The sequence below is a fragment of the Monodelphis domestica genome, chromosome 1, assembly GCF_027887165.1.
Source record: "Monodelphis domestica isolate mMonDom1 chromosome 1, mMonDom1.pri, whole genome shotgun sequence".
In the NCBI taxonomy this organism is placed as follows: Eukaryota; Metazoa; Chordata; class Mammalia; order Didelphimorphia; family Didelphidae; genus Monodelphis; species Monodelphis domestica.
The window spans coordinates 550,579,656-550,606,546 of record NC_077227.1 but is presented as its reverse complement, the minus strand read 5'-3'; the positions used below and the strand labels follow the sequence as shown (position 1 = coordinate 550,606,546).

General features: G+C 37.0%; 1 protein-coding gene across 26 annotated transcripts in view; it reads right to left on the bottom strand.

The window, feature by feature from the left end:
* The window catches only part of MYT1L (myelin transcription factor 1 like), a 730,943-nt gene that overhangs the window by 260,028 nt on the left and 444,024 nt on the right, over window positions 1-26,891 (bottom strand). For all 26 annotated transcript variants that reach the window (XM_056813380.1, XM_056813371.1, XM_056813377.1 and 23 more), the window contains 3 exons: window positions 22,712-22,766; window positions 22,496-22,529; window positions 22,133-22,195 (listed from right to left, as the gene is read on the bottom strand). In XM_056813380.1, coding sequence (XP_056669358.1) covers window positions 22,133-22,195; window positions 22,496-22,529; window positions 22,712-22,766 — 152 coding nt within the window. The remainder of the gene's footprint in view (window positions 1-22,132; window positions 22,196-22,495; window positions 22,530-22,711; window positions 22,767-26,891) is intronic.

Here is a 26,891-nt window from a genome sequence, read left to right as displayed (position 1 = left end):
GGGAGAAGGGAGGGTAGTTTGTCTTAAAGATGCAGAAGGAGCCAGACATACCAATATGTGCTCATACTCATATGGTATACACTACATGGTATAAAAAGTCACATCATCATCCTCAGAACTTACTTTTATTTAGCACTTTATAGTTATCTTCTTTGATGACAGCTTGGCCAAGTACAACTCATATAATAAGGCAGTCATATATCCTCAAGGGGGAAAATTTACAATACCCAGGATACCTGTAGGGCATGGTCTAGTAGGATAGATCATAAATCTATAAATTTAGAACTGGAGAAGATGGTAAAGGTCATTGGGTTTAGCCTACTCATTTGACAAATGGAGAAGGAGGAAACTGATTCTATTTTTTGTCCTCATGCTCACATTTCCCTACCCAAATATGACCTCATACCTTCTTGGAGAGAGGAAGCAGTATCATAATAGAAAGAGGAGAAGCCTGACTTAGCTATTTATTCCCTTATATGACACTTTACAAATCATATTACTTCTCTGGGCCTCAGTTTCTTGAACTGTAAAATGGGGGGATTGGATCAGATGGTTCCCAATTTCCCTTGCAGTTATAAATCTATGACTTATGATCCTTAGAGTCCTGAAGTCTTTCCTCTGAGAGATGCTAGCTGTCTAAGGCTGAAGAAGTTATTTAAGTTCTCTATGCTCCAGGCATCTTTTTAAGGCTCTAAATTATACCAGCATTGGTGGAGGGAGTTTCCACACCAGGGTTTTTTTTACATGGATTAAATTGGAATTTGAGAGAAAAAAATTCTGAGAAGAGGTCAATTCTGTCCCAAGTCAAGGGATACTTTCTGACCTCTGGCTGTTGGAGAGACATTGATGATTTGGCTGTTTTCTGGCAGCTAGTGACTCTTGCCTCCTGTCAGACCAAGCTTGAGCTAGAGTGGGAGAAAGATAGTAGGATATAAGGTGGTCTGATAACTCACTGTGTGCAATTAAGAGGGAAAGTATATGATCTGTGCTACCAAAGAGCAGAGGAGAAACTGGCATGTTATGTTTTCTTTTATAAGCCCTAGAGAATTTGAAAGGTCCCATGGAAGCTATGCAGAACGGGCTGCCAAGCATCAGAAAGGGCTGTCCTTAACTCCTCCAAGACAGACAGGAATCTACATTATCCTAATATATCTCCTAGGAAGGAGCTGATGTTGCTTTTCTTAATGAATAGACTTACAAATCTATGGGGTGAAGAAAAACTATTTTGGAAGAAATGCTCTCAAGAAAAACAGATTTTATTCTTGGTCTACTGTCTTTTCTCTACCATTTTCTAACTTTCCCTCCAATCCTCTAAGCTATACACACAATGATAAGAGATTAGAGGGACACTGTAGCGGGAATCAACAAGGACACTTGTTCCCTGGATTGGGAATATAAGAAAATCACTCTTAAGTTATATATACTGACAGAATCTTGGGAAACGGAGTTACCCTGGTACTTATTAAGTTTGGAGAAGGGGAACAATTCTGCTGCTCTGCTCTGTTTGTTTTATCCCAGTCCAAACAAGCTTCTACAATTATCCTATACATGAGAGACAATATGGCATAATGGATAAGGAGTTGACTTTGGAGTTAGGAAGTCCTGAGTTCAAGTCTTGCCTGTAGCACTATATTACTGTGTTACCTCTTGGTATCCTGTGTCTAAGACATGTAACTTACAGATAAGATGCCCATTTGCACTGGTAGTAGAAACTTTCACAACAGAAATTCACCACGCCAATAAAATCAAGACCAATTCCCCAAATTTTATACACACACACTTTTATACATCTATACATCTATATGTGTATATGTGTGTGTGTGTGTTAGCATGTTATGTCTCCACATCCACAACTTTTTTTTTGCTAATGTGTACATACTGGGATTTGGTGTTATGGATCACATTTTAGGGTCTAATGTTGAATAGCTTTATACTATAAGGGCTAAAAATATGATGTAGAGCCTGTGTTTTAATAGGTCTGGAGGAAGTGTGTTTTGGGATAAGGTAGTATAGTGGGAACAGACCTATTTGGATCGGGAGTCATAAGACCTTGGTTTAAATCTTGGCTCTAGTAGTTATGCAACCTAGCCTATGTAAGCTTGGGCAAATAATTTCCCCTCTCTTGGCCAAGATTTCCTCTTATTGAAAGTAAGTGATTTCAATTAAAGTTTATAGCAAAATGTATATAGAGAAGTCTAAGAGGGCCTAATTTACCAATCACCAACTCTTGGCAGAGTGGTAATTTTTTCTTATCAGTTTATTTCTTTTTTGTGGTGAGGCAAAATACTTGAATTATATTAATAAAATATATTTCCCAATGTCACAAAAAGTCATTTGTTACTAGGAGAATTGTCCACCCGTCATGCTGGGTTGTTATTCCTCATATATCACATTGTATTTCCCATTTCTCAGAAAATCCCTAGCAATCTCTCATGCCTGGAATGCTCTCCCTCTACATGTCTGCCTCGTGGCTTACCTGATTTCCTCCAAGTCTTTACCTCAAGTCCTAAATTCAATAAAAAGCATCTCTTAGATCTCAGTTATCTCATTGCCTTTCCTCTGTAATTATAGTCAATTTATTCTATAAAAACTTGTTTCTACATATTTTCCTCTTGACTCTCTGGGCAACTGAAGCAGGGACTATTTTTTGCATCCCTTTGTATGCCAGTGCCATGGATGGCACATAGTAGGTACTTAATAAATTTCTGTTGAACTAACTTGGTAGCAGGAGTGGCCTCTAATCTCTATTATTGTGAATGGCTATTAATTATTTTATTATATACATCTCAGCCTTTGTTTTCTCATTATTTCATCAACAGAATATGGTTACAACTTATACAGATACATCTCCAACAAACCTCAATATTTTAACATGAAATACATTTAACATCTTCCCTTTCAAAGAAAATGTGGATTGTAACTTTGCTATAACTTCTCTACACCATTTTGAAAACTTGCTCATGATTACAAAGGCCAGTTTTTGCCAGATGCGTGTGTGTGTGTGTGTGTGTGTGTGTGTGTGTGTGTGTTTGTACAGATGGGTCAACCACCTCTGGCATTCTGCATTTTAATTTTTCATGGTCATGTAATGCTTTCCTTTTCTGGTAAAATGTGATCTACAAAGTTGTTGCCATAGATTAATTATATCATGGAAATTCCCAATCCAGATGGTGAAAATAAGATATGACCTGTGGGTTTTTTGTTGAGTATGCCCTGAAATATGGCTGCTGTTTGGCAGAGCCACACACCAATTTCTGGTGTATGTTCTGCTGTTATTTTAGAATTGTGTGTGTACCTTTTTAATCATTAATCAAGAAATCAGACAAAAAGTATATTGCAAATCTAGACAGCATTCAATATGAACCTCTAACACAGTATGGATTCTCTGTTAGTCCATTTATTTATGGCCTATTATCTTCCATTTAAAAATGCCCTATGCTCCTTTTTGTGGCACAAAATCAGTTTGAGAAAATATTTAGATTAAACAATAGTGCTTTATCAAAATATTAAAAACATTCTTTAAAATACATTTTAACAAATTAGCCAAAATATTATTTCAAATAAATTTTATATTTTATGATATAGTTTAGACTGTAGTACTATTATATCATATAATAGGATCCCATATAATTTTATTGTTACATATTCATATATCAGTATCCATATAATATAATCACATATATAATCCTCATAAATGTGCTGATGCACATGTACATATAGTATACACACATACACATTTATAAGGATTGTTGCTGTTTGGTCATTTTCAGTTGTGTACAATTCTTGAATCCCCAGTTAGGGTTTTCTTGACAAAGATACGAGTGCAATTTGCCATTTCCTTCTCCAGTTATAAGGATTATCAATGGCTGATTGTGATAGATCCTAGAGGCTACTCTAAGAATCAAGTGAAGAATCATTGATTAAATATCTACTATATAGCAGGTGCTATATAGGTGCAAAAATAGGTTTATACATATATATGTATATATATTGAAAGGAATTAGAACTGAAAGGGACTTAAGAAATAATTTAGTCTGATCTCATCTTACTGATGAGGAAAGTGTTGCACAGAGATTAAATGGACTTGCCCAAAGTCTTTCTGTTTCCTCAATGAGTTCATATGATATATTACGATGACATTGATGAAGGGTGTATATATGTATGTGTGTATATGTGAAGTGTGTGTATATATGTATGTGTGTGTATGTATGTGTTTGTGAATAGCATTCTTACCTAAATTGGGAATGGGGTTCAGATCTCTGATTTAATTAGTATGGGGAATTCTCAGCATAGAAACTCCACCCACTAATGTAGATGAGCAACTTTCCAGCAATTTAAGTCTTACAGAGTCTCCTTGGGCATTGAGAGGTTAAACAACGTCCCCAGGATCACATAGTTAATAGGTGTCAGAGACATGACTTAAACCCGCGGCCTCCCTGACTTCATGTTTGATCTTCTATTCACTCCATCATGCTGATTTCAACCACATAAAATATATTGTGAACAACTTAATATTCTTTTTACAAAGTTTTTCCTTTAAGAAAGTGTCCAGGACTTCCGGTTAAGATGGCGGCTTAGAGAAAGCTGAAGTTCAGATCTCCGGAAAACCCTTCCCGACCGATCTCAAACTAGAAGCTCCTAAGGCGCCGAAATTCAAAACGATCAACAGCACAGACCCTGGGAACCCTCCTCCTGGACATGGACCCGGTTCAAAAGGTACGGCTCCCCTTAAAAGCCAGAACCCGAGATCCCTCGGACCTCAGGGGTAGGAGCGCAGAGTCCAAGGCTCCCGGAAGCGGCAGCCGCGCCGGGCTCAGAGAGCAGGGTCTGAGGAACAACAACCCTCAGGGTCTTCTACCCAAGTCCCAGTCCGGGTGAAAGTTACTGCCTGGGGCCTCCGCTGCAGAGAGCTGGTCAAAACAACAGCAACCCTCAGGGCAGGCAAGACAGCCTCACGGGCTGGATCCTGCTATCCAAGTCTCAGTGAAAGTCTGTGCTCTCGGAGCTTGGGGAAGCGGCAGCCCATCCCCCCGCAGGCCGACGAAACAGCCTCACGGCCAGGGATTCTGAAGGCAACTTCTGGAAATCGAGCCAGGGGGAGAGTGTGGCCTCGTGGTCCGACCCTTCCATTCCAGTTCCAGTGAGGCATATTCAGTTTAACCCAGGGAACGCTCATAGAACCAACATCTGCCCAGGACTAAAGCCTCTGATCACCAGACAAAGACAAGAAAAGCCAATCCTCCACGTTCAGAGATGACAAACTCCACAGAAGCACAGAAGCCCCAAAATACCAAGAAAAATAAGAAGAAAGGGGCGACTCTGGACACATTCTATGGAGCCAAAATACAAAATACAGAGCAGATAGAAGAAGATATACAAGAAAATTCTCCAAAATCTTCCAAAGGAAATAGAAACTCTCCACAAACCCATGAAGAATTTGAATCAGAAAGGACCAAAAAGATGGAAGCCCTCTGGGAGGAAAAGTGGGAAATGATGCAAAAGAAATTCATGCATCTACAAAACCAGTTTGACCAAACTGTAAAAGAAAACCAGGCTTTAAAGCAAGAACTAATAAAGCAAAGCCAAAACACCAAGAAATTAGAAGAGAACATAAAATATCTCACCGACAAGGTGATAGATCTGGAAAACAGGGGGAGAAGAGAAAATTTAAGAATAATTGGACTCCCAGAAAAGCCAGAAATAAACACCAAACTGGACATGGTGATACAAGATATAATCAAAGAAAATTGCCCAGAGATTCTAGAACAAGGGGGCAATACAGCCACTGACAGAGCTCACAGAACACCTTCTACACTAAACCCCCAAAAGACAACTCCCAGGAATGTAATTGCCAAATTCCAAAGCTATCAAACAAAAGAAAAAATCCTACAGGAAGCCAGAAAAAGACAATTTAGATATAAAGGAATGCCAATCAGGGTCACACAAGACCTTGCAAGTTCTACGCTGAATGATCGTAAGGCATGGAACATGATCTTCAGAAAGGCAAGAGAGCTGGGTCTCCAACCAAGAATCAGCTACCCAGCAAAACTGACTATATACTTCCAAGGGAAAGTATGGGCATTCAACAAAATAGAAGACTTCCAACTTTTTGCAAAGAAAAGACCAGAGCTCTGTGGAAAGTTTGATACCGAAAATCAAAGAGCAAGGAATACCTGAAAAGGTAAATATTAAGGAAAGGGGAAAAATGTTATCTTCTTTTACTCAAACTCTCTTCTATAAGGACTACATTTATATCAACCTATGTATACTAATATGTGGGGAAAATGTAATGTATAAATAGGGGGTAAAGAAAGACCAAATAGAATAATGGTTCTCACACAAAGATTCACAGGGGAAGGGGAGGGGAAGAAAACTCCTATAAGAAGGAGAGGAAGAGAGGGGGGGGGTTTACTTAAACCTCAATCTCAGGGAAATCAACTCTGAGAGGGAAAAACATCCAGATCCATTGGGATCTTGAATTCTATCTTACCCAACAAGGGTAAGGAGAAGGGAAAACCAAGGGGGGGAGGGGGAGAGGGAGAACAAAAAGGGAGGGAAAGAGAGGGGGGAGGGGGAGGGAACAAAAAGGGAGGGACTAAAAAGGGAAACATCAAGGGAGGGGACAAGGGGGACTGATTCAAAGTAAATCACTGGACTAAAAGGTAGAGCCGAAGAAGAAAAGGTTAGAATTAGGGAAGGCAATCAAAATGCCAGGGAGTCCACAAATGACAATCATAACTTTGAACGTGAATGGGATGAACTCACCCATAAAACGTAGACGAATAGCTGAATGGATTAGAATCCAAAACCCTACCATATGTTGTCTTCAAGAAACACACATGAGGCGGGTTGACACCCACAAGGTCAGAATTAAAGGATGGAGTAAGACCTTCTGGGCCTCAACTGATAGAAAGAAGGCAGGAGTGGTAATCATGATATCTGATAAAGCCAATGCAAAAATAGACCTGATCAAAAGGGATAGGGAAGGTAATTATATTTTGTTAAAAGGGACTCTAGACAATGAGGAAATATCATTAATCAACATGTATGCACCAAATAATATAGCACCCAAATTTCTAATGGAGAAACTAGGAGAATTGAAGGAAGAAATAGACAATAAAACCATACTAGTGGGAGACTTAAACCAACCATTATCAAATTTAGATAAATCAAATCAAAAAATAAATAAGAAAGAGGTAAAAGAAGTGAATGAAATCTTAGAAAAATTAGAATTAATAGACATATGGAGAAAAATAAATAGGGATAAAAAGGAATACACCTTCTTCTCAGCACCACATGGCACATTCACAAAAATTGACCATACATTAGGTCACAGAAACATAGCACACAAATGCAAAAAAGCAGAAATAATGAATGCAGCCTTCTCAGATCACAAGGCAATAAAAATAATGATTAGTAATGGTACATGGAAAGCCAAATCTAAAACCAATTGGAAATTAAACAATATGATACTCCAAAACCGTTTAGCTAAAGAAGAAATCATAGAAACAATTAATAATTTCATCAAGGAAAATGACAATGGCGAAACATCCTTTCAAACCTTTTGGGATGCAGCCAAAGCGGTAATCAGAGGCAAATTCATATCCCTGAAAGCTCATATTAACAAACAAGGGAGAGCAGAGATCAATCAATTGGAAATGCAATTGAAAAAACTCGAAAGCGATCAAATTAAAAACCCCCAGCAGAAAACCAAATTAGAAATCCTAAAAATTAAGGGAGAAATTAATAAAATCGAAAGTGATAGAACTATTGATTTAATAAATAAGACAAGAAGCTGGTACTTTGAAAAAACAAACAAAATAGACAAAGTACTGGTCAATCTAATTAAAAAAAGGAAGGAAGAAAAGCAAATTCACAGCATTAAAGATGAAAAGGGGGACAGCACCTCCAATGAGGAGGAAATTAAGGCAATCATTAGAAATTACTTTGCCCAATTATATGGCAATAAATACATCAATTTAGGAGAAATGGATGAATATATACAAAAATACAAACTGCCTAGACTAACAGAAGAGGAAATAGAATTCTTAAATAATCCCATATCAGAAATTGAAATCCATCAAGCCATCAAAGAACTTCCTAAGAAAAAATCCCCAGGGCCTGATGGATTCACCTGTGAATTCTATCAAACATTCAGAGAACAGTTAACCCCAATACTATACAAACTATTTGACATAATAAGCAAAGAGGGAGTTCTACCAAACTCCTTTTACGACACAAACATGGTACTGATTCCAAAACCAGGCAGGTCAAAAACAGAGAAAGAAAACTATAGACCAATCTCCCTAATGAATATAGATGCAAAAATTTTAAATAGGATACTAGCAAAAAGACTCCAGCAAGTGATCAGAAGGATCATTCACCATGATCAAGTAGGATTCATACCAGGGATGCAGGGCTGGTTCAACATTAGGAAAACCATCCACATAATTGACCACATCAACAAGCAAACTAGCAAGAACCACATGATTATCTCAATAGATGCAGAAAAAGCCTTTGATAAAATACAACACCCATTCCTATTAAAAACACTAGAAAGCATAGGAATAGAAGGGTCATTCCTAAAAATAATAAACAGTATATATCTAAAACCAACAGCCAATATCATCTGCAATGGGGATAAACTAGATGCATTCCCAATAAGATCAGGAGTGAAACAAGGATGCCCATTATCACCTCTACTATTTGACATTGTACTAGAAACACTAGCAGTAGCAATTAGAGAAGATAAAGAAATTGAAGGCATCAGAATAGGCAAGGAGGAGACCAAGTTATCACTCTTTGCGGATGACATGATGGTCTACTTAAAGAATCCTAGAGATTCAACCAAAAAGCTAATTGAAATAATCAACAACTTTAGCAAAGTTGCAGGATACAAAATAAACCCACATAAATCATCAGCTTTTCTATATATCTCCAACACAGCTCAGCAGCAAGAACTAGAAAGAGAAATCCCATTCAAAATCACCTTAGACAAAATAAAATACCTAGGAATCTATCTCCCAAGACAAACACAGGAACTATATGAACACAACTACAAAACACTCGCCACACAACTAAAACTAGACTTGAACAATTGGAAAAACATTAACTGCTCATGGATAGGACGAGCCAATATAATAAAAATGACCATCCTACCCAAACTTATTTATCTATTTAGTGCCATACCCATTGAACTACCAAAATACTTCTTCACTGATTTAGAAAAAACCATAACAAAGTTCATTTGGAAGAACAAAAGATCAAGGATATCCAGGGAAATAATGAAAAAAAACACATATGATGGGGGCCTTGCAGTCCCAGACCTCAAACTATATTACAAAGCAGCAGTCATCAAAACAATTTGGTACTGGCTAAGAAACAGAAAGGAAGATCAGTGGAATAGACTGGGGGAAAGCGACCTCAGCAAGACAGTATACGATAAACCCAAAGATCCCAGCTTTTGGGACAAAAATCCACTATTCGATAAAAACTGCTGGGAAAATTGGAAGACAGTGTGGGAGAGACTAGGAATAGATCAACACCTCACACCCTACACCAAGATAAATTCAAAATGGGTGAGTGACTTAAACATAAAGAAGGAAACCATAAGTAAATTGGGTAAACACAGAATAGTATACATGTCAGACCTTTGGGAGGGGAAAGGCTTTAAAACCAAGCAAGATATAGAAAGAATCACAAAATGTAAAATAAATAATTTTGACTACATCAAACTAAAAAGCTTTTGTACAAACAAAACCAATATAACTAAAATCAGAAGGAAAACAACAAATTGGGAAAAAATCTTCATAGAAACCTCTGACAAAGGTTTAATTACTCATATTTATAATGAGCTAAATCAATTGTACAAAAAATCAAGCCATTCTCCAATTGATAAATGGGCAAGGGAAATGGATAGGCAGTTCTCAGATAAAGAAATCAAAACTATTAACAAGCACATGAAGAAGTGTTCTACATCTCTTATAATCAGAGAGATGCAAATCAAAACAACTCTGAGGTATCACCTCACACCTAGCAGATTGGCTAACATAACAGCAAAGGAAAGTAATGAATGCTGGAGGGGATGTGGCAAAGTAGGGACATTAATTCATTGCTGGTGGAGCTGTGAACTGATCCAACCATTCTGGAGGGCAATTTGGAACTATGCCCAAAGGGCGACAAAAGAATATCTACCCTTTGACCCAGCCATAGCACTGCTGGGTCTGTACCCCAAAGAGATAATGGACACAAAGACTTGTACAAAAATATTCATAGCTGCGCTCTTTGTGGTGGCCCAAAACTGGAAAACGAGGGGATGCCCATCAATTGGGGAATGGCTGAACAAACTGTGGTATATGTTGGTGATGGAATACTATTGTGGTCAAAGGAATAATAAAGTGGAGAAGTTCCATGGAGACTGGAACAACCTCCAGGAAGTGATGCAGAGCGAGAGGAGCAGAACCAGGAGAACATTGTACACAGAGACTAATACACTGTGGTATAATTGAACGTAATGGACTTCTACATTAGGGGCGGTGTAATGTCCCTGAACAACTTTCAGGGATCCAGGAGAAAAAAAAACACCATTCATAAGCAAAGGATAAACTATGGGAGTGGAAACACCGAGAAAAAGCAACTGCCTGAATACAGAGGTTGAGGGGACATGACAGAGGATAGACTTTAAATGAACACTCTAATGCAAATACTAACAACAAAGCAATGGGTTCAAATCAAGAAAACATCTAATGCCCAGTGGACTTACGCATCGGCTATGGGGGGTGGGGGGAGGAAAAGAAAATGATCTATGTCTTTAACGAATAATGCTTGGAAATGATCAAATAAAATATATTAAAAAAAAAAAAAAAAGAAAGTGTCCAATGGCTAAGCATATCACAATTTTTATACACCTAGTAAAGGTTAGCTTGATTCAATCCCCAAAGACAATGGTGCCTATAGATTGGATCCAAGCATTCATACAATTAGCATTAACATGCCAAGGGGGAAATGCTAAGAATGAAAGAATCCCACTTGATTGGGTTCTCCACTTCACACAAATGCCTTGGTGGCTCTTGAATTTCTGCACAGTGTGCAACCGTGCTCTACTATCAAATTAATGTTAAAATATGTATGCTCTAACTTCTGATTTATAATATCAGTGACAAATAGTAAAAAGGACAGGCATGCCATAAAGTTTATGGATGGAGTGATGGCATGCACAATGATGTCTCATAAAGAATAAAGGGGGGGAGTTATTTATTCTTTTGGATTCATGAACTAAAATACAGATAGACTGGCTGTGTGTCTGCGTGCATGGAATTTTTCATAAATATCCCACAGTGCACCCTGTTGTACAGCAGCCATACATTAATTAGAGCATTCGGCAGACACTGCAATGTGTTACACTCACCCAAGTGAATCTTCATTTTTCACATGCAGGGGCTTACTAATTAAAATCAGCTTTGCAATTAAATGTGGAAAATTGTGTTAAACTTTCAAGCGTGGTTAAGAAAAAAATGTAATTATTTTTAGGGTATTTTATTTTGATGCAAATGAATTTTCCATCAAAGTGAAACTGGTAAAAGGGAAGTATGAGGATCTCTCTCTCTCTCTGTCTTTTTTCCCTCTCTCTCAGTCTCCCTCTCTCTTTTTTGTATTATAGATGCTCCTCTCAGTTGCAAGTTGCAATGCTCCCCTATATCTCTCTGCCAGTACCTGGCTCTGTTCCAATGCTTTTAGTGAGTGCTATCTGTCAAGGCATGAATAATACAGCCCCTAGGCTGTTGGCAGAATCCAAATGAGGCATACATCAGGAAGCAGGCACTCAGCTTCAGCTCCAGAACATGCTCTTGTGAAGACAGGCAATTATTCACCCGAGGCTGCAGCCATGGCAATCATACTGGTGGGTGAAAAAAGGTATAGGAAATGAAAAAAAATTTTGAATAAGAAATATGGCACAAGCCAAAGAAGATTCAATAATTTTTGTAGTAAGAGAGAAAATCTACTTTCCCCATGTTTGAAGATTTTAGTTTTAAAGTTTCATTTGAATTTTTGAGAGCTTTTTGTTTTCTAAGTGGAACAGGGCTCACACGTCGTAAATGGGATATTCAAGCAAATCACCTAATGCCATGGCTGTTTCCATTGGTCAAGATGCCAAAGGTAAAGGATACTTTGAAGATAACAATTTTAAAAAAAATTCTTTGGTCAATAAGCAAGTAACTTATTTTTTTTGGGGGGAAAAAACTCAACCCTTGATGCAAGATGAGAATAACTGAGATCTACAGTAATATAAATATAGGAGATTCACTTAAAAACCCCACAGAAATATGAATTACTTAACTTCTAATATCTTTACCAGGTTATCTTCCAATTTGACAGAAAAAAAAGACTAGCATAGAACTGCTGATGTGAAAAAAATATTTCTCTGGATAGACATTTCTATTATCTTTTTGTGTGAGTTTGGGGGCTAAATGCAAAAACTACTATTTTGGAAAGGGAGAAATCCAATTAATTTTTAACTTCCTGGGTGGAGTATGAATGATAATTGCATGTGAATAGGGAGTATTAGATTCTGCCATAAATTAATTTGATTATATTCTTTTCACAAAGATATCAATGATTATACTTCCATTTCTTTTTGTACTGGAAATAAAATTTAAACATATTAATGAGAGCATGTAAAGTTTGGCTAAGATCAAAGGATGACAGATTTTGAACTAGACAGGACCTTTGAAATCATGTGTATCTAAAGATTTCATTTCACAGATAAAAAAACTGAGACCTAAAGAAAATTGACTTGCTCAACATCATCCAACTGGGAAGTAGAAGAGCTGGATAACGCAATGCTAAAATCATTCAGAAGTTTAGTGTCTCCTAACACTAATTTTCATTTGGGCTTCACTAAATCAAATTGTAATTTAGGGGGCAAATGGGGTAGGGGATCTACAAAACTAAATCAAGTTCTTTAACCCTTAGCCAAATATTTCAGTTATGGTTCTATTGTAAAGATTTTTGCTATCACAAATACAAATATCACTGAATACCAGTATTATTTGTTATTAGGGCCTGGTCACATATTCATCTATTGAGGAGATAAGTCACATGTAAATGATTTTACATGAAATTTCTATTGGAAAACTCAAGCCCTCTGGAGCAGATATTGAATTACACATTTCATGGTGCTGAATGAGAAATGCCCAAACACCTATAGAAAGTTTCATCAGGTGACCTATTTGACTATTTTAAGGTCCTACTCATTTAGTAAAAAAGCAGATCAAATCTGGAGCAGCATATCTTTTTTGCACATTTGCTTCTGTCTTTATAATTATACAAATTCAATGACCTTTAACAGTTTATTGTTTTTTAGAGAACACTTTGCTGCAAGGTATTTATTTATTTATTTAAAAAACCCTTACCTTCTATCTTGGAATCAATACTTTATATTGGTTCCAAGACAGAAGAGTGGTAAGGGCTAGGCAATGGGGGTTAAGCAACCTGCCCAGGGTCACACAGCTGGGAAGTGTCTGAGACCAGATTTGAACCTAGACCCTACCGTCTCTAGACCTGACTCAATCCACTGAGCTACCCAGGTGCCCCCTGCAAGGTATTTAATGTAAGTAAAATCTTTTTTTTTAAATACTCTTACCTTCAGGCAATACTGTGTACTGGTTTCATGGTAGAAGAGAGGTAGGGGCTAGACAATGGGTGTTAAATGACTTGCCCAGGGTCATACAAGTAGGAAGTGTCTGAGGATAAATGAACCCAGAATTGTGAACCTAGAACCTCTGATCCCTAGATCTAACTCTCCATCCACTGAGCCACTTAAATACTCCCTTTCCAATGCTCTTTATACTGTATCATGTTTCTTCTTTTAAAATAATTAGTGCCAATTATCTATACACATTAGGCTTGATAAGTCCCTAGGTTTTTTCCTGTGGTGAATCCTACTTTACAGAAATTCTGCCCTCAATTTCCTCATCTGTAAAATGAAGGATGATGAAATAGGGATATTGTGGAGAAGGCACAGGATTTTGAGTAACTACCTCTATCACTGTGGGATAGTCATATTCTGCCTGGTGAACCTCAGTTTCCTCATTTGTTAAGCTGGCTGTCTATTAACATCACTTCCAACTCTGGTTCCCAAGAATTGATAAATACTAATGATCTTTGACATTATGACACCTCAGTGACACCATAGCAAGAAGATGAGTTGACAGTAAAATTTAACAGGCAAGCCACAAGGAACAGATGTTTGTTTAAGGAGCCCCCGTTATATTAAGCTCATTATTTTTTAACCTTTTCTTCTATGTGAGAAATGCCCCTAGGAAACCGGGATGGAAGAGGTAGGTGCCCATTTTCCAATCCTTCCCTTTTCCTTAAAGGCATTTCTTATCAGAATTTTAAATACCTGAAAAATATTGAGTAGGGGGGATGGCTGGAGGCACTATTTCTAAAGTTTCCAAATCTACTAACATCTCCAGAAGAAAAGAATAAATACCAAATTTCTCAACTGGCATCCTGATCCCATGTTTTTGGTAATTTATCATTTGTTATTCAGACACTATGCCTTGATTACAGATGTCAGTCCATGAAAAATGTTGACTGAATATGTATCCTTGCTATGAAATGTGGAGAAATTCAGATGCTTTACCACTGACTCAAGGGTAATAATCGTTAACTGAGGCAGCAAATCTTAACTAAAACACACCAACAATTAATTTTAGCAAAACAAGGATAAATAGCATTCTTGTGAGAGAGATGTCTCAGGATAACAAAAGGAACACTGGACGGTAAATCAGAAGGGGGGGGATTTATTGCTGTGATGTTACTTCCTGTCCCTGAGCCCCAGGTTCATTATCTAAAAAATGGGGGCAATAATTGTCAAACTACCTGTTAGTAGTGTTGTAGGGAAACACTACATATGTATGTTTTTATTCTTACTCTAGATGTATGTATTTGTTTACTTTTCTTCCATATTATAGATTTAGGTTTTTAGCTTTAGGTCTAACAATTAAAGAACTAAAATGGGTATGTGTCAACATGTGTATATGTATACACACCCAGATATACATTACACACAGTCTATGTATATACATATAATATATAAATCAGGTATACTATATGAAACATTTGTGGTTTATACCACATTATTGGATAATAATTAATGTCTCATCACTGTTAAAGAGCCAAAAACTACTAACAGAAATCTCTGCCCCACCCTCCACATATATGTCCCCAAAACTTGTATTTTTAACGTAATAGTATATCTCTGCTTAGAAAGGTGTATTAGTCCAATAACATGAACTTTTATGGGGACAATTGAAAGTCTTATAATGGGGTAAGAGAAAAAAAGTGGCACAAGGACAACATGAGGGAAAAAATGGCTTAATGATAGCTGAAATGAAAGAAGATCTGAGTATTTTGACAATGATGATTACCCTCTCTTCTAGGTTTCCATAACATTGCTATCTTTTGGATCTTCTGCTTCCCAGGCCACTTCTTTGGTTTCTTTGGCTAGAATGTCATCTAATCATAGCCTTTCATCCTTGATGTGCCATAAAATTCTATTCTGTATCCTTTTATCTTCTTCCTCTGTTGCCATGGGTTCAATATCATCTCTAGGCAGATGATTTTCATATGAATTCTGTTTTAACTTCTCTTTTGAATTCCAGTCTCATATCCCTAAATTGTATTTTCAACTTCTAGAACTGTATTATTATAGATATTCAAGAACAGAACTCATTTTCTTCCTTCAAACCTTTCCCTGAACATCCCTATCTTCTGTTGAAAGCCCCACTTTCCTTGCACTCACCTAGGAAGATTGGAAGATTCTTCATATCATCCACTAATCCTCCTTCTACTTGACCCACATATTTAATTTAATCTATTGTGAAAGTTACTCATTTTAATCTTTGTAACATATATGACATATGTTCCTTCCCTTCCATTAATCCAGGTGCCATGCTTATAAAGATCCTAATAACCTCACTCTTGGCTTACTGAAATAGTTTCATGCTTGGTCTGCCTACCTCAAATCTCCCCCTAATCAATCTAGCCTCCATTAAGCCACCAAAGTGATTTTGTTAAAGGGAAAATCTGGTCATATCATCCCTCTCCTCAATAACTTCCAGTGGCTCCCCATTGCCTCTAAGATCAAATACAAATTCCCATGTTTGGAATGACTTAACAACTTTCTTTCCCATCTTTCCAGTCTTCTTATGCTTCATTCCATTTTATAGTCCAGACACTGTCATTTTTGCTGCTCTCTGCATGGGGCACTAGATATTTCCTGGCTCTGTGCCTTTCATTGTCCATGCTCACATTTCCTGAAATGTTATCCCTCATCAATCTCATTTTCTGGCTCTCTTTTCAGCTCCATTCCCATCTTACATAAGAGGCCTTTCCTAGTCTTAGCTCTTTCACTCCTACCTTTTTACTGAGACTCCTTTCTATTTAAAATGTGCTACAGAGGTACATTATTATTATTAATTATTTGTCATGTTACCTCCCAATTTAGGATATTAGTTCCATGAAGATGGGGGCCATGTTTATGCCTTTCTTTGTATTCAGAGTTCTTCATACCTAATTTGACAGTTTCATTATGGGAATGAGGTAAAGAGAAGGGAACTGGCTTGGCTAAATGTTAAAGCATAGAGGAATTTCTAACTGTACTTTGACTCCAAAATTAATGCTTTTTTTGCAGGCTTGATGTAAGCAATATTGTGGAATGACATTGACAAAAGAAAATAGCTAGACTGCATTCAGAGAGGCAGCATCCAGAAAAATGGAGGTGATAATCCCACTGAAACCTCTGCTTGTCAGATCACATCTGGAATATTGTGCCCAACACTCTAAGTGCTCTACAAATGATAATATGACTAGGGATAGACAATGGACTCAAAACCATGTCATAGTGAATTCCACTAATATGTATAAATTGTCAACCATGTGTCAGTCGCTCAGTGGCAAAGTCAGAATATGAAACTAAGCCCTTCAACTCTAAATCTGATGTAGAGAGTATTTTACATACATTACCTCATTTAATTTTCACAAGACAAATTTGTCTATTAAATAATATAACCATGACTATCACCACTTTATATATGAGAAAACTGGCCTACAAAAGTAAAATATCTTGCTCGAGATCATATATCTAATAAAAAGGAGAACCACATTTTAAACTCAGATTTCTGATTCCAGATCCAATCAAAACTTTTACCTCTGTGCAATATTACCTCAATATGCACATTCCTAAAAAGTAGTCATTCAGACTCTGCTTATATATCTCAAGTGGCAGTGGACACAATGGAGAGAACTCATTCCATTTTTTTGACTGCTCCAATGATTCAAAAATTGTTCCTTATGCTGAGCCAAAACATGCTTCCTTGTAACTTCAGCCCCTAGAGCAGAAAGGTTCCTTTCCAACAAGACAACCCTTCACTTGAAGGCTGCTCTCTGGTCTCCCTTGAATTTTTTTTTTCTCCAAGCTAGTTCCCTTCACTCTGCTCAGAATCCTTCATTGGATCCCTATTGCCTCTAGGACAAAGTGTGAAATACTTAACATAGAATTTAAAGTCTTTATAAAGTTGTTTCCCTGTTATGTTCTTTAGTTTCCTCATAAGTAAAACAAGGAAATTATATTAGGTGACTTTTGATTATCTCGAGTTTTAAATTTATGATGCTAAGACTCATAAGCTATCATTTTTATGTTACAAAGGGGGTTTGTTAATTAAACTGAAGACTAGATGGCTTCCATGGTTCTTTTTATTTCTAGATTTTAAAACCAAAGTTGATCCAATGATTATTTTGCAACACATACTCTAGATATGTTTTAATTCCCTTAGAAAATTTCTGATTTTAACAATATAATTGTTGGGGGAACTATTATCATTTCACCACTTGTAGTTAAGATCTCTCAACAAATACTTATTAGAAGGACTTAATTTTTGTTTTAATTTGAATTGAGTTGCTCAGCTAACATTTTCCTCTAGTGCCACATATTGTGGAGGTGACTTTTGTGTCTTGGAGATTCTGCTAGGAGGACCCAAGTTTTGGAAGATCTTGTCAAGTTAGAAATGAATATCTTTTAACCAGGGGCCAATCAGAAGATTGGCCACCAGGTCATGTATTTATTATTATTTTTATCAATAGCAGCTCAAGAATATTATCTGCTATTGTGCAAAGGTGTTGTGTTGTACATGGGATGATAAAGTTGCCACTCTAATGAAACATGGATATTTCAAGTATTGAAGTAAATTGATTTGCTTTATGAATTAAGGTACACTATTACCTTCATTAGAATTCATTAATTTTTTAAAAATATACTCAAAGAGAAATCTTTTTTTTTTTAAAGAAGAGAGGAAGAGGACAAAGTTCTGTATTTTTAAAAGAGCAACAAAAATGTAGGAGCACTCATTCAGGAAATTAATAGTATTTTAGAGCAAGAAGGGAATCGTCAGAGGATCATTTGACCTAGTCAACTCATTTTATAGTGGAAAAAAACAGTGACTCCTAGAGGGGAAAGGTCTTGCTCAAAGTCACATGATTTGGCAAAGCAGAATGTTTCCTTTCATAGCCTGTATTCATGCTACACTTCAACATGCTGACTCTGTTTGCCCAAACATGTACTATTAAGCAAATATAATTTCCCCATTCTGGATAATTACACATGCACGTGTGTATTTAGGCATATGTATCACATAATCACACATAATATTAATTAAAAGTTCCCATCAAATGAAAACCATGCTTTCTTATGAGATGAAATGAATAAAACAATTCTTTAAAGAAATCCCCTAGAAGCATTAACACAAACATGTGCAAAAAAAGAAAAAAATAACACATGGAATAGAAATTTAAATCTGTAAAATACCCTACATGTTATTTGTTATAACTCTTTTATCCTACAGAAGGGGAAACTGAGGTTCAGATTAGTGACTTAATAGTTCAAGGTCCTACAAAGGGTTAGGGTAGAAATATGACTAGAGTTCAAGTCCCGAGTCTTTTTTTTTTTTGCTAAAAAATACAGGGCAAGATTTATATTGCATGTGTTTTTATGAGAATTTCAGGCTAGAGAATTGCTAGCTTTAATTTTTTTCTATTTTCAATGTTTTATCCCTGTTCTTTTTTTTTTAATATCATGATTCACCGTAACTCCTTTACTTCCACCAGTAGGAACCTCTCTTTGTAACAAATAGGTTTCTATTATTCAGCCCTCTTCAGTCTTCATAACCCCATTTGGGATTTTCTTGGCAAAGATATTGGAATGGTTTGCCATCTCCTTCTCCAGCTCATTTTACAGATGAGAAAACCAAGGCAAGCAGGGCAAAGTGACTTGCCCAGGATCACATAGCTAGTACGTGTCTCAGGTCAGATAAGTCCTCCAGACTTCAGACCTGGTGCTCTATTTGCTGTGCAACATGGCTTGCAAATTACTAAAATAAATCAAGACCTTGGACATGTAGTAAAATGTATGTCTCAACTTACACCCAGAATCTACTACCACTTTTTTGAGAGGGAGGGGAACTGCTTTACTGTCAGTCCTTTGAAAGCATGATTGGTCATTGAGTTGATCAAACTATGTTCTTTTCAATATACCCTAATGCATCTGTCAGCAATTCCTTGTCAAATTTATCAGGTCTATTAATGGGATGTAATATGACTGTTACATAGACAATTATGACAGTAAAAATAGAGAGAAACTTTAACAACTCAGAAAAAATGGGATTTATTGCATACATTTCTAAATTTACATGTATTTGTGAGTCCTCCTCAAGATTCATCTAATTAGCAGGTCTTAGATTCAGGCTGTTCACATAGTGACAAACCAGAGTCATGCCTCAAAAGCAAGTACAGAATTGTTATCTTATGAGAGAATTTAACTTTAACCTTCCTTACCTTTATTTCTATTGCTTGTTTTGTTCATTTGGAATATGTCCATGAGATTTCATATGCACAATGCTTTCATGCATATCACTTGGACTAAATGTGTACATACATATGTATACTCACACAAATACTGTGTAGTTTGACAAAGTGTGTAAATATTAAAAATAGATATTTGGAAACTTTATGCTGAAGAAATGTTAGCTATGAAGTAATTAAAATGAAACCTAATTAATAAAATATTTGCTCGTTATATTGTGTAATTCCTTTTTTACTCATTGCCTTGTTATTCAACTACTGATTTTATTCAACTGCTGTCTGGCTAAGAAAGTATAAAAGAAAGACTTACCTATCACTCAATAACTGCTTTGTATTCAAAAGGAAATAAACAATGATTTCTTTCCATTTTCTGGAGAAGTGTGGTGTAGGTTCATACTATTACTTAATTTTTTTTTAAACTCCTGATTTCAGTTACATTATCCCTGAAAACAAAAGTGAGCTATCTTTTCTTTTGTTCTTGCTCATCATCAGCCACTGTATGATAAATTCCGAGGCATTCTTCTCCTAACTTAAAATTTTCTTGCTTCCTTACATTATATCACATGGTGATTATTTTTTTTTGAGTAATTAACATTTTCCCCTTAGTTTTCCTGAAAGACTACAAAAATAATTATTTGCTTTCCCACAATATATTTTTGAAAAAAATTGCTTATTACATACCAAAATGAAATTGCTTTTAAGTTTCCAGTGTGATATTCAACTCTAGTTTTCCTAAAAGGAATATATCTTGTGTGTTACTCTATAATGCATTTGTTCTTAATTTTTCTTCTTGTTTTTCATGTGGTTCTATTATTTTATCTAGTTAGGTAACTTGGTTTTGAAGCTTCTTTTACTGAGGTAATCAGGATTTTTCCTCTATAACTTACAGTCTTTGAGAGTTGTCTTGAGACACTGAAAGGCTTGGTGACTTGCTCATAGTTTATTCAAAAAGTATGTGAAAGAGGAAATACTTGAACTGAGATCCTTTTGACTTTAAGATCAGCCTGCTATCTACTTTGTTGTACCATTTATCATTTCTTTTAGGTGACTAGAAATACAAAGTGACTAGAAACAGAAGGGACCAGAAGTAGATATTCTCAAAAAAAGTATACGAAGCCACAATAAATGTCATGACTTCTTGGTGACAGTAATTCTGGTCATGCTGTCTGCTATTTAATTTTCTACACTAATTTTCATAGAAACACTTATGTTTAATTGTATTCCAATGTGTGAAATGTTTTTAACCATTATAACCAAGGCTTGAATTCTGAGGGCTGTCTAACAGAATAATTATGCTTTTCTCTGGAGGCTACCACCTTGTAGTATCTCAAATACTTGTCTGCCCCCCAGGTAAAGAAACAAACAAACAAACAAAAAAAGATTAGATTGCTGTGTACCTTTCAGCTACAGGTAGATAACATATTTTTTTTTGGTCTTATTCCCAAGAATTATCTAAGCATATTCATTTCTAGGAGCCCTCTGCAGTTTATTTCTATTGAAAAGCTGGAATAATACTCTTTATGAGCATAATAGAATTATTTGGATCTCCAAGACTCATTATCACTGATGTGTCCCAGACTTTGACCTTTGAGACTAACCTTATCACATGACTGCCGCCTCCGCTCCAAAGCCTATGCTTTGTTTCCAGATATTAACTATGTTAAATGACAGAAGTCATACTAGCACAAGAATGTCACCAAGGTCGCATTTTAATTTGCCACACATGATTTACAGACCTCCCACGTTGAAAATGAGAGAAAATAGAAAGAAGAAAAAAGTGTTCTCAGTGAAATAGATGGTGGGTCATTTCAGTGTGCCATCCATATAATAATCATCTATACAGTGGCTAGAAAAATGGCTGTTATAATGGGAGGGGGTACCTGTGTGTGTGTAGGTTCATGTGTAGCTTCTGGCTAATCCAGATTTGTGCTGGTTTTTGTATTAAAATGACTTTATGCCATGCAGAGATAGATAGCCAGGTTGGCTCATGTTCTAAAAAAAAACCCCACTGTATAACTATCTGAGACAAAGGAGGGAGTTTCAAAAGGAAAGAGGAGGAAAAGCAAAACCAAATCCAAAATGCATTATTGCTCTCCAAGAACACTCAAGCAGTCATTTTCATCATTTGGTTCCGGTCATTTAACAAGGTCATCAAAGACAACCTGGTTATCAAACCCTTCCAGTTACATTCTGGAAAGAACACCAGTATTACCTTCTGTGCCTTGCGTATTTGCCACTAACGTGACCGCTACCATCACAGCCAGGAGTGGGGCAGCTGAAAAAAGGAAGGGAATTAATTACAGAGGTGTCCTGTGCTGCCGGGAGATTATACTAAAAGCAGGCAGTAGGTACGCCGAGATGGAGGGCAACAAAGACAGAAAGAGAGAAATCAAATAACTGAAGAGAAAAAAAGAGGGGGGATGCTTTTTATTAGCAAGTCTCTGGGGAATTAATTTCATCAGTGCAGCAGGGCATGAGCAAAGCACCAATGAACTTGAAAGTGCATTATACCCATTAAAAGGCATGAATTTTCTAAATTGCTAATGGGGATACATTTTACACTCAGAGCACTAACCTGAACAGCTCCTGTATGGCTGGTTCCACGGGAACTGCAGAGAGATGGAAAATATATAAAAATTTATCATCTATCACAAGTACCCCTCTTCTAGAGAAAATTACCCAAAAGGCTGTGTAAAAGCAGGGGTCACAATGAATCGTGCAAAGAGATTCTGGAGGATGAAGGTCACCCTGAGCAGGAGCCTCCAGTGATTTAGTGAAGCAGCAGACGTACCTCGAACCCCTTTGGAGCGTGTGCGATGGCGTTTCTCGTCGGCATCCACCTCCATCTGGGAATAGATTAGCAGGCAGTCAATGTTCTTATCCTGCATGCACAGACTATCAATGCATTGAGTGCTACCCGGCTCCCTCACTATTTATTGACAATATTTTAATTCCATTTTATTCTGCAAAGTGAAATACTCGGGAGGAGGGTGGGAGTGGACTAGTGAGTTTCAGGAAACCTAGATACATTATTTAATGGCAAACTCCGTCCCCCACCCCCACCCCCATCCCCAACTGCATCAGAGGCAATGTTTAATCGACAGACTTGCACCTTTTCCTGAATGTTTGCAAGAATGAAAATACGTTCCTATTTAGTTTTTCTTACAGGACATGGGCGGCTACTTTGAGAGGTACTTTGTAATGCTTACATCACTCAGACTTTCTGAATCTAAGAGTTGGAAGGGAAGTCAGACGCTCACTAGTCCAATCAGTACCTGAACAGGAATTTCATCTACATCATCTTAGTCCCTCCCCTTTCAGGGGGACCCTTAACATCAGGGCTTATTTAGAGTGACAGTTACATGTATGCCTCCTATTACATATCTGTAGCTAAAGGCATAGGAGAGAATTCTTAAATAACACAATCACTATCTGTAAAATTAGAAATAAAAAATTTTTTTAAAGCAAGAGACAGATTTTCCTAAAACATGAGTGTGGAATGACCAAATAGGAACAAAACCAAAAGTAAACAGAAGGGCGGGTGAGGAGAAAGGAGAGTGAAGGGAAAGGAAGAGAGGGGAAGAAACAGAAGAGGGAGCGATGTAGAGAGGGAGGGAGAGAGGAACAGATGGAAAGAGGGGAGAGAAAAAGAATGAAACAAAGGAGAGAGCTGGGAAAGGTAGAGAAGGAATGGGAGAGAGAGGGTAAAGAGGAGATAGGAAGGAGTGAGGGGGGAGAGAGATAGAGACAGAGAAAAGGAGAAAGACAGAAAGGGAGAGAGGGGGAGGGGAGAAGGAAGGAAGGAGTGGGGAAGGAGAAAGGCAGGGAGAGAAAGACAGAGAAAGTGAGGGGAGAACAAATACCTCATTCTCTGTCGGATTGTATAGTTCCTAGTTTTCATTTATACTGATAGGTCAATTTGAACAAATTTGAACACTTCATCATTTGCATTCAACAATATACATGTTTAATAAGTAATTTTATATTGTATTAATAAGAGCAGATCTATCTAGTAACCTTTACCAGAGAACCTTACTTATTAAACTGGAAAGGTTAATGATAAGCCACTGAAATGAAAGTTCATCTCCACCCCATGACATGAATGTGACATCTGTTCTCTGATTTGTGATTTCTTTGCCCTACCTATGTGTCCATATTCAGATTTCTAAACAGAATGAAGATGCTGACACATGTTGTTCACTATACTCTCAACATTCTACTTCCTAGGCTGTTTGAGATCTCATAAGAGGTCATCAGCATGTTTGTCTCATAGGATACAAATAGAAAAGTGAAACAGTCCCTGCTTTCAAAGGGCTTACATTCTATATGTAAAAAAATTCTCAAAGGATATCTTAAAGAGGGGCATATCCCCCCCCCCAACCCTTGTTTCTCAGTAGTGAAAAATCACAAGTGATGCTTTTATAAAAAATAATCAGGCAATACCAACACATGTCCACTCTCTCATTTCTATAGAATTTCAGTGAGTTTGTTTTCTGCATGTTTCAAGGGTAGTGTGGAGAGAGAAGAGAAGGAGAGAATGGAGTCTTCTCTCCTTCAAGGCAAGGACAAAGGAGGAGAAGATGAGATTATGGGTAAGTCAAGAGATAGGAGGGTGAGTCCATAACATTAAAAGAAAAATGTACATTTGTAAATAAGTCTCTGGCAGAACTCATACAGGCAAAAGGGGAGTAACATTTTGTCTGGATGACTTCAAAACAGAGCTTATGTATATATGTAATATGTATGTATTATATGTAATAACTGTATAGAAACCATGTATACATATGTAGAATATTAATAGACTAACTTGGGATAGGAAAGAATTAACATATTAAACCTTAACAGACAGGGATAGAGTTAGTTTAGGAGAAAAGGGAAGTTCTGAATACAGAGAGTTAGCATTAGGGACAGAACAAAACACATTTTAAAGTATAAAGGATAGCACATACCTAGATGTTATAAAAGTAATACATTTCAGAAAAGCAGTAAGAATAGAAATAGAAAAGTTTACGTTCCCTCAATAGTTGCATGTTACATTGTTTTTGCATAGGTATATGCATTGTGCATATTGTTACAGATATTGTTAACCACAAAAGATAATTGTTACATTGTAAAAAAAGTGTTTATACTATATAACCAACCTAAACCCATTTTCCCCAACCCAGATCTTAGTATAAGATAGGATTCAGAATAGGACATGGATAGGATAGGCTAAGATTTGTTATTCTGGGTGAGGGACATTAAGTGGGAATAGCAAATAGAATAGATTATCATAGGAATAGAATTAGGATAACTAAAACATATTTCTACACTGGATCAAGGTGACACCGAGCAGACAAGACAAAAACGGGGAGTTGTGAGAGAGAGAAAATCCAGAGACTTTTGGAAGGAAAGCCTGGTGGAGCTGCAAGGATTCCATCAGCAGCTGGGGTTGGGCATAGAGAGAAGGTTTGGAACTCTGAAAGGAAAAACAACCCTGAGAGAGTCAGTTGGCCCTGCTCTCTTGACTGAGACCTGCTAAGGAGAAGGTCCATTCTTTGACTGGATCCCATCCCAGAGACCTTTCTCCCCCTGAAACCTGATCCCAATCCTCCCAGATCAACAAGTGGGCAAAGACCTGAAGAAGAAAGGAGTGCACAAGAAGACCTGCCACCTTTTACCCTGAACTTAAGACACCTGCTGTGCTGTGCCAGCTGTGACCTCTCTCTCTCTCTCTCTCTCTCTCTCTCTCTCTCTCTCTCTCTCTCTCTCTCTCTCTCTCTCTCTCTCTCTCTCTCTCTCTCTCTCTCTCTCTCTCTCTCTCCCTCTCCCCTTAGAAGAAAGAAAGTTATCATTTAGGAAGAACCTGACAATAGAGAGAGAAAGGACAGACACAGTGAGGGGCCATAACCAGAGAGGATTGAAGGGGAAAAAAAACAGACTCACCCTCCTTCTATCTCTTGGTTTACCCATAACCTCATCTCCTCCTCCTTTGTCCTCCTTGCCTTGAAGGAGAGAAGACTCCATTCTCTCCTCTTCTCTCTTCACACAACCCCCTTTATTACAGTATCCATGATGAAAATGTAAGTAGGGAACAGGCAAACTTTTTTAGATGATTTTCTATAGCAGATGACATCTTCTTTTAGAAATCATTTTAAAAGTGCTAATAAGCCTTTCTCAATTCTGAACGAAGTTGGGAGAACTATTTTTAACCAATCTGTATCATTGTATGATATTTGCTATATAGTCAACTTTCAGTTACTTGGGGAAAGTCATTCATGGGAATATAGAAAAACAAATAGGCATACACATAAAATATTCATAGGTGTAATCTTTCAACTTTAATTTAACCAGTAGCTTTCACTGTCTCCATCAGCCACCGTGCCACCTCACTCCTACTAGCATCCTTAAAGCTGGCATAACTGATTAATTTGAATTTTACATCACATTTCTTGTAATGACCATTGATATTGTGAAGATGCTAACAAGAAGTGAAAGGACAATACTAGGCAGAAGAGGGGCTAAATAATTGTTCATTGAATAGTTGAAGGAGTGTTATATTTTGTAACACGAGTTTCTAGAAATAAATAATCTTGGCATGGAAAATATCTAGTCTAAAACTTAACTGTACCTTTTGTTTTCATGTGACTCTCCTTGAGGTAAGTAAAGACTTTCACATTACTATGGGGGAAATAGTAAAAAAAAGATTGATGAAATGTGTGCTAACAAATAATCCGAAAACTCTTGAGATTTATTGTGAATACTGTCTTTTAGTTAATTTAGGAGAATTTTGTGAAAAATATAAACTCTTCCCCAAATTCTCCTACATTAGCTAAAATATGATATTCAGAGCAAATCCCAAGGACCTTGGATGGTTTGAAGAAAGCAAAGTGGTTTAGTGAAGGGAATACAAGCTTCTAATTGGACTTTGCTATATATTCCCTTTGACCATGGAATAATAATTTGACCTTTGCAAGCCCCAAGCACCTTGT